The 10,710-nt window shown below is 39.3% G+C and overlaps 2 protein-coding genes across 4 annotated transcripts in view; both read left to right on the plus strand.

The window, feature by feature from the left end:
* Positions 1 to 3,931, plus strand: part of trim107 (tripartite motif containing 107) — an 8,337-nt gene extending 4,406 nt beyond the window's left edge. For both annotated transcript variants that reach the window (XM_020592659.1, XM_020592660.1), the window contains exon 2: positions 1,083 to 3,931. In XM_020592659.1, the coding sequence (XP_020448315.1) occupies positions 1,094 to 2,647 (1,554 nt within the window). In that variant the 5' untranslated portion in view covers positions 1,083 to 1,093 and the 3' untranslated portion in view covers positions 2,648 to 3,931. The remainder of the gene's footprint in view (positions 1 to 1,082) is intronic.
* A 981-nt stretch (positions 3,932 to 4,912) lies between these two features.
* tpra1 (transmembrane protein, adipocyte asscociated 1) lies at positions 4,913 to 10,704 on the plus strand. Of its 2 annotated transcripts, none has more exons than XM_020592525.1 (11): positions 4,913 to 5,094; positions 5,858 to 6,041; positions 6,264 to 6,396; positions 6,964 to 7,050; positions 7,663 to 7,735; positions 7,931 to 8,010; positions 8,135 to 8,245; positions 8,348 to 8,408; positions 8,807 to 8,909; positions 9,361 to 9,441; positions 9,552 to 10,704. In XM_020592525.1, exons 2-11 carry the CDS (start codon positions 5,869 to 5,871, stop codon positions 9,820 to 9,822), a joined length of 1,173 nt encoding a protein of 390 aa, XP_020448181.1. In that variant the 5' UTR covers positions 4,913 to 5,094; positions 5,858 to 5,868; the 3' UTR covers positions 9,823 to 10,704. The 2 variants fall into 2 exon arrangements, with proteins under 2 accessions (XP_020448181.1, XP_020448182.1); XM_020592526.1 differs by lacking the exon at positions 4,913 to 5,094 and adding an exon at positions 5,146 to 5,351.
* Positions 10,705 to 10,710: the final 6 nt, after the last annotated feature.

Consider the following 10,710-nt stretch of genomic DNA (forward strand, 5'->3'; position numbering starts at 1 on the left):
GTTGGTTGGTTGGTTGGTTGGTTGGTTGGTTGGGATACTTGAACCTAGTCTACTTAAAGGTGTATGAGCTGTTCATGCCTTACCTGGTCATAAAGTGGCACAGTACAACTTATAAAAGGATAACTAACACATTCTTTGTATTACAAATCTTGACCACATCTTTCAACAATAAAACACACTCTTGCTCAAGTCAGTGCACGCTAGCCTTATAGCCTTATTTAGTCTGTTGTCGCAACGACCTTAGCATCTTGCAGTATCGCGGACATTAGCTTCCTGACTTCATAACTACCATCTACTTGTTTTAACACATTACTTAACACATGTTCTGGCATTTACCATTAACCTGGAAATGTCGCTTTGTGTCCCCAGAGGCTGTTATTCATAGATGAATTTAAATGAGGATCTACGTAACAGAAAAGTAACATTCCTCTACCTGGGACAACCATCATTTCTTCTAGAAATGCACAATGTTTATGTTAAAGCTGTAAATTAAGGTGCTGTAATATTAGCATGATGCTCCAAATCGACCCACGCTCTGTCCAGCACTCCCTCTCCCTGCTCTACTATGCTCTTCAGATATTTGTCATTATGAAATTACAGTAAATGAGAATGCAAAAATATTTACTGATCAAGCAGCGATAACTGAAAATCCCACTCAAGTCCCACTCAAACCCTTTTAGAAGCTAATATCTCTGAACTGCTGCCAGTGCTGTTCAGTGAGTCTGGGTCACAGGAGGCCTCCACAGCACCTCTCCACATTAGGACACGTTTTGGAGCATGTTTCTACAACTAAAATTTTTGGAACCAAAAGTTACATACTGTAGCTTCAATCAATAAAAAAAAACACATGGCAGTTTTGGGAACTTAATTAGCTGAGCTTTTCTAATATCCTAGCTATGCCCCCTGAGATTATTTACTTTTGATCATTTTTTAAAGTCCATTTGCTCAACAAAATGATCTGCAATTCACAGTTCATATTTATTACCTTGGGTTCACAGTTTAAACAAAAACAAATACAGTATTTTAGTGAAATTTGTGCTACATATTCCTGAAGTCTTACCCTAAGTTGTCTGTATTTCCAGCATCTGGCATCATGTCTGTGCATGAGACTGAAGCAAACCTGTCTAAGAAGAATCATCCACAGACTTCGCTTTCTGATCTTACTTGCCCCATCTGCTTGCATCTCTTCTCTGAGCCAGTTTCTCTTCCCTGTCGTCACGTCTACTGCTTTGCCTGCCTTCAGACCATGGGGAAAGGCCTTGACCAGCACAGCTGCCCTGAATGCCATGCAGCATATCAGGGGACAGATGCCCTCATGAAAAGCTTCAAAATGTGTAACGTGGTGGAAACCTACAAAGCCACTGCTGGGAAGATCAACTCCACCGCAAACCCTTTTGATGTCAGCCATATAACAGACAAGAATTGTGATACCTCTGTCACAGATGAATCAAACACAGAATACCACAAGGACTTCGCATCAGCTGGAGGGAGCCAGGGGGAGGATGGTTGTCAAATTGTGCCTGGATCCACAGACCGCCCTGTTTCTTTGGATCAAGACCAAAGTAGTGGCAGAGTCAAAATGGAAATGAATGAACCTAAACTCAGACTGGCAGCTCAAGTCACAGAGCTGACGCTGAAGTTGGAGATGGCAGAATGTGTTCTGAAGAAAGAGAAGGAGCGAGAGCTGGAAGTGACCACTGCTAATGCTCAGCTGAGGGATAAAACATCAAAACTGTTAGAGCAGATAAAGGACTTGTCACGGAGCTACAGCGTAATGGTGACTCAGATGATTGAAGAAGAGTTAGGTCCGGGAGAGGCCAGCATATGTACTCGAGTCAGTCAAGCTTCTGAACTGACTAATCAGATGAGGCAGGCTATGCTCAGAGCCAAGTCCCTGTTGACTGAAGAAGATGAGATGGTATTTAGTGACGAGATTCAGAACCTACAACCATTCATTGTTGAGTTAATGGCAAAAGCAGTGGGAGAAGAAGAAGACCATGTTGAATCAAAAGTTAGCCCTGCACAAATTTGTGCCAAGCTGGAAAACATGAATGCTGAGTTGAGAGAAAGACTTGGAGAAATTCAGCGCTCGCTTCGGAACACCCTCAACCCTTCAGAGGTGACCTTTGATCCAGAAACAGCCCATCCCAACCTTGTTCTCTCAGAAGACTTGAAGACGGTGACTTTCAGTGCTACCAAACAGTCCTACCCGTCCTCTCCACAGAGGTTCACAAGCTTCTTCCAGGTCTTCAGCACCCAGAGCTTCTCTGAAGGTGATCACTGCTGGGAGGTGGAGCTGGACGGCTCTCCGTGGATCATTGGTGTGTGCTACAGTGGGAAGCTAGCACGTAGCGGCATGTCCTCTGCTCTGGAAAGCAGCCAGAGCTCTTGGTGTCTGATGTGGTTCAACAACTTGCTGACAGCCTTTGAACAGAGTCATGAAGTGCCACTGAAGAGGACCACAGTGTCACTCAGGCTAGAGATCAAGCTGAGCTTCAAGACCCACAGACTGAGCTTCTACAACATCAGCCCCATCAGCGGAAAGACTCATGTGTACACGTTTAAGGCTGACCTGACTGAGCCGGTGCACCTGGCCTACAGAATGATGTCAGGGCACCCCAAAGCACGTGCAACCATTTATTCATAATTATACCTGCATTTCTATAAAATTCTATTTACTTGCTAAAAAATGTGCTGCATAGAGTAATGTAATAATAATACTCAGATTTCCTCATTTGTGATCACCTTTTGGTTGCCTTTGCTTAGTGCTTTGGGCGCTTTGTGTACATTTACTGTGCAGAGATATCAAGTTGTAGATTGTTGCCTCATTTTGAATGCTCTCTCTAGTGGAGAGCCTCTGTACTAGAGACAAATTCCTTGTGTATATGCCAACAGTATTTTTTAACAGTCTTACAAAGGTAGTCATTAAATTTTTTTAACTGGACTGTTGGATTATCATGCTAGCTTTGGTCCTTCTTGACAAGATTCTGTATCTACAAATATCTGAAGACATGCCAACATATACCCCAAAGTATAGATAGTAATCACGTGCTGTATTCCCCAGGTTGTGTGGTGTCCTGTCAACTGTGTGCTGCCATGCATTTGACCTCATTTGTGTAAATTAACAAAAAAGGTTCATGTGAATTTATGAATTGGTAATTTAGCTAATAAAATGTAAAAATCAGTACTATTCATTTGGGAATTCAAATTAATATCGTCATGTTGGAATCCAAACAGTGCATATTTCTGAAATAAAATTAAGTTAAAATTAATATGAAAAGTCTATGAACAAGCCTGAAACAGTCTTCATTGATTTTGTTATCTTATTCAAAATATGATTCCTGTATGAAAATACATGTCCATCTTTTTGAATCAGACATCAGACATCTTTTTCAAACAGAGTTCTTATGTATTTATTTTTACAGCAACGAGGAAAAAAAAACAGGTTTCCCCAACAGGTGGGTCCACTGTAAGAGAAGGTAATAAACGACGTCACTCATGAATAATCTTTGGTCATTGCTAAAGACCTCTGCATAATGCCCAGTTGTTACAGGGATGTTGTAATGTGAAATAAACAAGTAATATGTAAACAATGTGCCATCCCTGTTGAACAACTCTAACTACAGTTAGAAGAAGTTAAATGTGGGTTTACATCGTTTGTCCTCATTAGTCCAAATGAAATATGTGTGAGGAGAGAAATTATGTTTGTAGATGAGATGCTGACAAAAAGGCCTGGTGTTGAAACGCAGATAACTTTATAATTATAACCCAGCTTTTGTGACCAGAACTCCTAAAAGTCCCTTATTAACTGCTGAGTTTTTTCAATAATAGTGATAAGGTTTAAGAAGCATCTCATTTCCTGATGGTCTTTGTAAGTAGTATGACTAAATATGAAACTTATTTTTTCACTGGAATATTGTGAAAAGCAGATCCAGAACAGTCCTTAACAGCTATCAGTTCACATTTGTTAATGTTATAGAAATGATGCCTTCCTGTGATTGCTTCATTAGATATGCTACAGGTATTTGACCATCTTTTAGGAAGAATTGTCTGCTAATTAACTTGAAATTGTTCCCAAAGCTAAGTTTATTTTGACTTTGAAAAATAAACAAGATGGTCTATAGTAAATTTAAACAAATAATGTGTTTTGCAATGATTTTTACAAAAATCACCTTAAATTGTTTTTTATAGCCTAAAATTAATATTTTTTTAAAATATGTTTTTAATCTGCAGAAACAACTGAAACCTCTCTTCTTTTGAAAGAGGGCTTGGATTTTTATGACAGGATAGATGACAGATTCTTCTAATTACATTAGTTTATTTTGTTTTATTAGCTTTAGGTTTGTAGCTACCAAATTTCTTTAAAATGTACCAGCTTCAAATATACTGTACTAATTGCAATTTAGTGCCAACGGTCTTTGTTTTATCCCAGAAAAATAAAATCAGGTCTGTTATATTCTTCTTTACTTCTTCATGTTGTAATAAAGAAATGCTGAGTTAATATCAGTTTAGCCCTACAGAGCCCTATAATCCGTAAAGGGTGAGGGCAAAAAACATACACTGCTCGAAAAAATAAAGGGAACACAAGGGAAAATAAGACATTCAACTATGTAATGAACAAGGTATTTAATAAGAATATTTCCTTCATTCAGATCTAGGATGTCTTATGTTGTGTTCCCTTTATTTTTTGAGCAGTATATATTATTATACTGATTAAATATCAATACTATCTTTAGTGAATCCATCAGATATTAAGCAAAAATATAACCTAAATTGAATGGAAACTATTTTAATTCTTCAAGTGACAACTTTGTCAGACAAGAACTGGCATTTACTAGTTTATGGCTTAGAAAGGAAAAAAAAAAGTTATACAGTAATCTCGCGAGACTTCCTTCGGTTGTTTGTTGAATGTGTCAGCTGACCACACGGGAAATTTGTTAAGGAAACTATCTAGATCAGCCATGTACCGTAGAAGTGATCAATTTGTTAAACGGTTACAGTGTGTATGACAACGCCTGAAGAATTTGCTGAAGTTGGTTTAGTTCTGAATCATTTCACAGTAGTTGCACCTGTGAATCCGAGTCTTCTGAATCGGTGAGAGATTAATTTTTAGGACTTGGAGATGTCGTTACGTGGGGTCAGCGTGCACTTGCACTAGTAACGTTGTCACGTTTGTTTTGATGCTAACGTGAGGTAGTCGACTTTTAAACAGTGATACACAATGTTAACCAGCAAGCTGTATTTACCGTTAGCATTGTAATCATTGCCACTTTCGATTCTAAAGGAGTCGTACTCACAGAATATAATTTTAATTTATAAGCAACCCATTTTGCGACAACAGCTAGCAAGCAGTAAGTAGCAGCTCAGCTCCGAAAACCTCAGAAAGTATTGTAGTAAACCATATGAAGGAATCCTGTGTTGTTGAATTTTTTAATTTAACACCACACATAGCTGATATAACAGCTAATCTTGTTACATAACGTTTATCTTGAAGTGGAGAAAGTTGTAACAGCTGGGTGACTACCTGGTGCATCACCCAACAGTGGCGCACCTCCTAAAGTCGTAACGTTACATCTCTCGAGCGGAATTATTATTATCTTTACTACTAATACTACTACGTGTGTGTTAATGTAATCCATAGTCTACAGTATGAGTTGGCTCGAACTTGCATTTATCAACAAGTTCTCCAAAAATGATTCAGAAACCTTACAGTTAAAGGAGCTTTCCTCCTCGAAGCCTAGTTCACAATCTGAAGCTCCTAAAAAACGGGGAAACCTTAATGTTTTAAAATGAGAAGTAAACTGTCTGCTTTGGTTCATGCCAGGAATCAATACAATGACAGACATTTCTTTTTCAGGCTCTGACATCATGCTACCCACAGTGACAGCTGTGGTTAGGTTTGCCCAGTACAATGGCAGTATATCACCTGCACCTTTGGAAAACACCTCAGCATTCCCATCGTGGCAAACGGATACTGAAGCCAACATCACCAAACCTCATCAGTGTCTGCAAGTTCTCTATGAGGACATTAACGACTCCAGGTAATCGGTAGCATACTGTTTGTTTGTTGAAGAAACCATGGAAAAGTTAGTTTAAAAAAAACAAAACATTGTTTATGTATCCATGTATGACTGTGTCAGAAATAGAAAATGGAAATAAATCACTAACTGATCAAAGACTAAACTGTAGATCAGCTGCAGATAAAATTATTTATTTTTCTAAAGTTCCACATTATCCTACTCTTATTCACCTCTGTGTCTTAGGGTGAGGTTCTGGGACATTTTACTGCTAGTGCCTAATGTGGCCTTCTTTGTATTCCTGATGTGGAAGCTGCCATCAGCCAGGGCAAAGATTCGACTCAACTCTAGCCCCATCTTCGTCACCTTTTACTTGCTGGTATGGACACAAACTACAGAAACACCACAATGTTAAATAAATTCCATGTAATTAACGTGAGCTTGATTTCATGTTACACAGTGAACTCCATAAATATAAGTATTTCAGCCTATATCTTAAGATTAATCTTGTGTTCATTCTAATAATTCGCTGAACTGGCAGAACAAAACTTGTAGGAAGTGGGGATTCACTGTGGCGGTAATACCCAAAAGGAATCCAGGAACAATGTTGTGTCTTTTACTTTCACTTTTGCCTAATAACAAAGACAGGCGACCTTGTCGAACAACTTACTGATAAGGTTCTTTCTTGTTTACTGCTCTGCTTTGTTATTTGTTCTTTCTCAGTGACAGAGGCTTACTTCTTGCTTCCATAATTTACTGGCTCTGCCTGTTTACTGCCAGGTGTGGTAACCTAACAACATTTTTAGAGAAGAGGGTGTCTCTGCTCTGTTATTAACAGTATGAATTGTTGCTCTCAGTTATATTTTTGCCTAATTTTGCATGTGTTTATTGTGTTCAGAAGAAAGACTGTCTAATATGATGTAACATGCTGTGCTGTATTTTTTAGGTGTTTGTTGTAGCAGCAGTTGGGATCACCCGGGCTATAGTGTCCATGACTGTCAGTGCATCTAGTGCTGCCACCATCATAGACAAAGTAAGGATGGACTTAAATAATATTTCTTAAATTAAACTGGCTGCAAGTCTTAATGTGGAAATTAAAGGCACAGTCTCTTATTCATAAACAAATGGGTAACCTCACCAGTACCAAATTTCAAGAAATTGTAGCATAAACTGCTGTTTTTTCCACACAAATGTATTTTTGGATGTATTGTGTGCTTTCAAAAAAAAAACTCTTTACTTTGTGTTACCCTAAACACATTCTGAGCTGTGTGTGTCACAGGATGTTTATTGTAGTAGGAGATAACCGCTTTTTCATGAGAAAGAACATAAAATAAATACCCTTAGTAAAGTAGAAGTCACCATATCCTGTCTTTTTAAGTATACAGATAGTCTACAGTACAACTTTGTAGGCCTCCCTTGTCTGAAAGGAAAAGCATGGCTGACATTCTTCACATCCCTATGGAGTTCACAGTGATGGACCTACTGTTCCCATGGCTGCACTGTTGAACAAAATACAAATGATTATATAAGTCTTTAAAGTGTGACCTGGCCTGTTATGTTATGCACAGGTTTTGTAAATGTGTGTTACAACAGAGCCAACCTACCTTTCCACAGAAGTTTCTCATGATGTTTGTTGTTTTTTTAGGTATTGTGGGAAATCACCCGTTTCTTCTTGCTGGCTATTGAGCTGAGCGTCATCATCTTGGGGCTGGCTTTTGGTTAGTTTTTTGTATTGGTTTCAGTTCTCATTTATTCTTTAACCAGTGTGATGTTTCAGTTCTTTTCACATGAGACATCTGTTTCAAATGTTCTGTTTATAGTTATTCTTTTCAGCTTGAATCTAATTATGAATGTAACTGAAGTCTGTGTAGTTTATGCTCTTAGTTAAGCCTCTAGGTGTATTCATTTTTCAGGTCACCTGGAGAGCAAATCTAGTATAAAACGTGTGTTGGCTATTACTGCTGTGCTGGCTCTGGCCTACTCCATCACACAGGTAAGGACAGTTGATAATAGGTTAAATAATTTTAAAACCTTCATGATGTGATAATAATATTGCATGACAGGAAATTTCAGTTGTCATTCTGCTTGTGATTAAAATAAATGAATCATTGTTTCAGGGTGTATTAGAGATTCTTTATCCGGATAGTAGCCTGTCTGCTGAGGACTTTAACATCTACGGCCATGGAGGACGGCACTTCTGGTTGGCCAGCTCCAGCTTCTTCTTCCTGGTCAGTGACCTGTAGCTCTGCAGCAGTTATCACCATGTGCACAAAGATAATAGCCACACTTGGCCAATAACTGATGAGTGGGAGTGTAATCCTTTCTTATAGGTGTACTCTTTGATTGTGATCTTGCCCAAAACTCCACTGAGGGAGAGGATATCTCTGCCATGTAAGTTACAGATTTCATTTCAGCAAAAATTTGATTTGAGAAGTTAAATAAAAGCATTTATTGTAATTACAATGAGTGAAAACTACACTACACAAGGATGTACTACAATTGCTATTGTGCTGTTTACTATTGCATTCTTTACGGCCGTTGGCCCCTACTGGGCCATAGACCACCTACAAAAGCTTTCCAGCCATCTCTGTCCTGGGCTAGCTGCTCTAGCTGCCTCCATGTATGGCCTGTCATTCCTCATCCAAGTTGCAGTGCCAAGAGTTTCTAGATCATGCAATGGCAAATTCTAGGACCTAGAAAAACCTAGATTTTATCATTGCATGATGCCATTTAATTGAAAGCATTTGAACTCCATTGTCTGTTATTCATTGTTTTGTTTCTCTTTTTAGCTAAGAGGAGTTTCTATGTGTATGCTGCCATCCTGTCTTTATTGAACTTTGTCCAGGGCTTGGGCAGTGCTCTGCTGTGTGCTGGAATCATAGAGGGACTCTGGTCAGTACTGTTTCTGGGAAAGCTATGCTGTCTGTACCACCATATTTACGTAGAGTATATTTACTACATAGATATTAAAGGATTTCTGTATTTGCATGAAGAAACTGTAGAATAAATTGATGTACTGGTATCAGCTTTGCAAGAAGAGACACAAGTTGAGGAGGGTTTTTGGATTTTGAGCAGCAATGGACTTTAAGTGTGGTTTCACATTATGTACCCGAGTACACTTGAACCCAAAGTCTAGTTCATTTAGATAAGTGTGAACACAAGTGTACTGGACTCAGGCATGGTAGGGGTGGTCTTGAGCACGATTCATGCCCTTTAGCCATAGCCTATTAATTGGATTTTTTTGTTTTCTGTTGAACCCGATGATCTTTCTGTACTTTGTAACTGTTAATGGGATGCGTTGCTCATTTTGAAATCTGTCTTTATTTGGTCTTTTCTGAACCAGCTGCGTGGATGTCACCACCTTCTTGTACTTCTCCACATTTGCTCCACTCATATATGCCACATTCCTCAAAGGCTTCTTTGGGTATGTACAAAGAGTCATACACAATACACATAATACTGTATAGTCATGCTTAGCTGCAGTGGACCCTGTGTCCTCTCTTTTTTTTTATCACTATTTTTCCTCCCCCACAGATCAGAGCCCAAGATCCTGTTCTCATACAAGTCGCAGGTGGATGAACCAGATGAAAGTGATGTCCACCTCCCCCCAACTGTTGCTACAACCCTTGGCCGTAAAGAGCTAACTGACCAGGGCCTGTTTTACTCCTCCACCCAGATTGATGGCTCGGGTCCCGGCAGCTCTCGTATGGTTGCAGCGTACTTAGATGATGTTGCCTCTGGACCCTATGGGTCCAGCAGGATTAACAGTATTGAAGCTGACCGCTGGAGACCTATCATTGCATGAAGAGGAGAATGGCAGAAGAGAGGTGGTTATACAACTGGATTTACATGTTGAGCATCTGTAGCATGTTAGGTATGTTGGAGAACAGAGGAGTTGGCCAAAAAGTGCCAAACAAAGTATTTGGACACCAACATCTGTGTCCCATAATTGGACACACAGAAAGTAATTGGCGTCGCTTTGAGGCCAGGATTAGTTATGAAGTGGACATTTCAGGAGAGGCATCTGCTAGCCAATTGTTTGGAAAAACCGTGAATTTAGCAACTGCTTTTGTAACACTGTTGCCAGAGCACACTGCTGCTATAGCTCCACCATAGGAGTTCTGTTCCTCATTGTGGCCCTGATTCATTTCCAAAGGTTCTTAAATGATGGCACTTAGTGACTTGTCTCAGTGTTTTTCCTGTCATTCCAGCAGCAACTGCTCAATCCCCACTGATGATGTTTTAGCCCTATTTTAAGTAGCAAAGTCTTTAAAATATATCTGACATTCTTTGGTGATACCTCAACATCTGTACATTGCCACAGAAGGCTTTAACAGCATCTAAACTGGCTTTGTGCTATGCCACCATGTGTAGCTTTGTGACTCACCTGTCACCGTGGCTCTTTGTACAGGGCAAGGACTAGTGGTCAATTGTTTTTCATTGATGTCCTTTGTCTACTGACATAGGTCCTGTTCCTCCTGTTAACAAGTGAATTGTATTAACGTGATGTGTGCCACTGCAGTATAAGGAAATTAGCAACTCCTACATACAGGAAATGCATTAATGTTAAAGATCACAAAGCTTTCTCTTTCCAAGGAATGGTTGAGACACAATAATGAATCTAGAAACAATTCAAATTCAAACTGCATCTTTTCTTAAGCGTTCTCAGTTATTTTGTTTTTAATTGTGTGTG

Source organism: Monopterus albus, unplaced genomic scaffold, assembly GCF_001952655.1.
Source record: "Monopterus albus unplaced genomic scaffold, M_albus_1.0 scaffold18.1, whole genome shotgun sequence".
In the NCBI taxonomy this organism is placed as follows: domain Eukaryota; kingdom Metazoa; phylum Chordata; class Actinopteri; order Synbranchiformes; family Synbranchidae; genus Monopterus; species Monopterus albus.

Coding starts and splice junctions, on each gene's coding strand:
- tpra1 (XM_020592525.1), top strand. CDS start 5,869: ATGCTACCCACAGTGACAGCTGTGGTTAGGTTTGCCCAGTACAATGGC. Junction 8,011..8,134: donor TGGCCTACTCCATCACACAG/GTAAGGACAGTT, acceptor TCATTGTTTCAG/GGTGTATTAGAGATTCTTTA. Junction 8,409..8,806: donor GGAGAGGATATCTCTGCCAT/GTAAGTTACAGA, acceptor TTCTCTTTTTAG/CTAAGAGGAGTTTCTATGTG.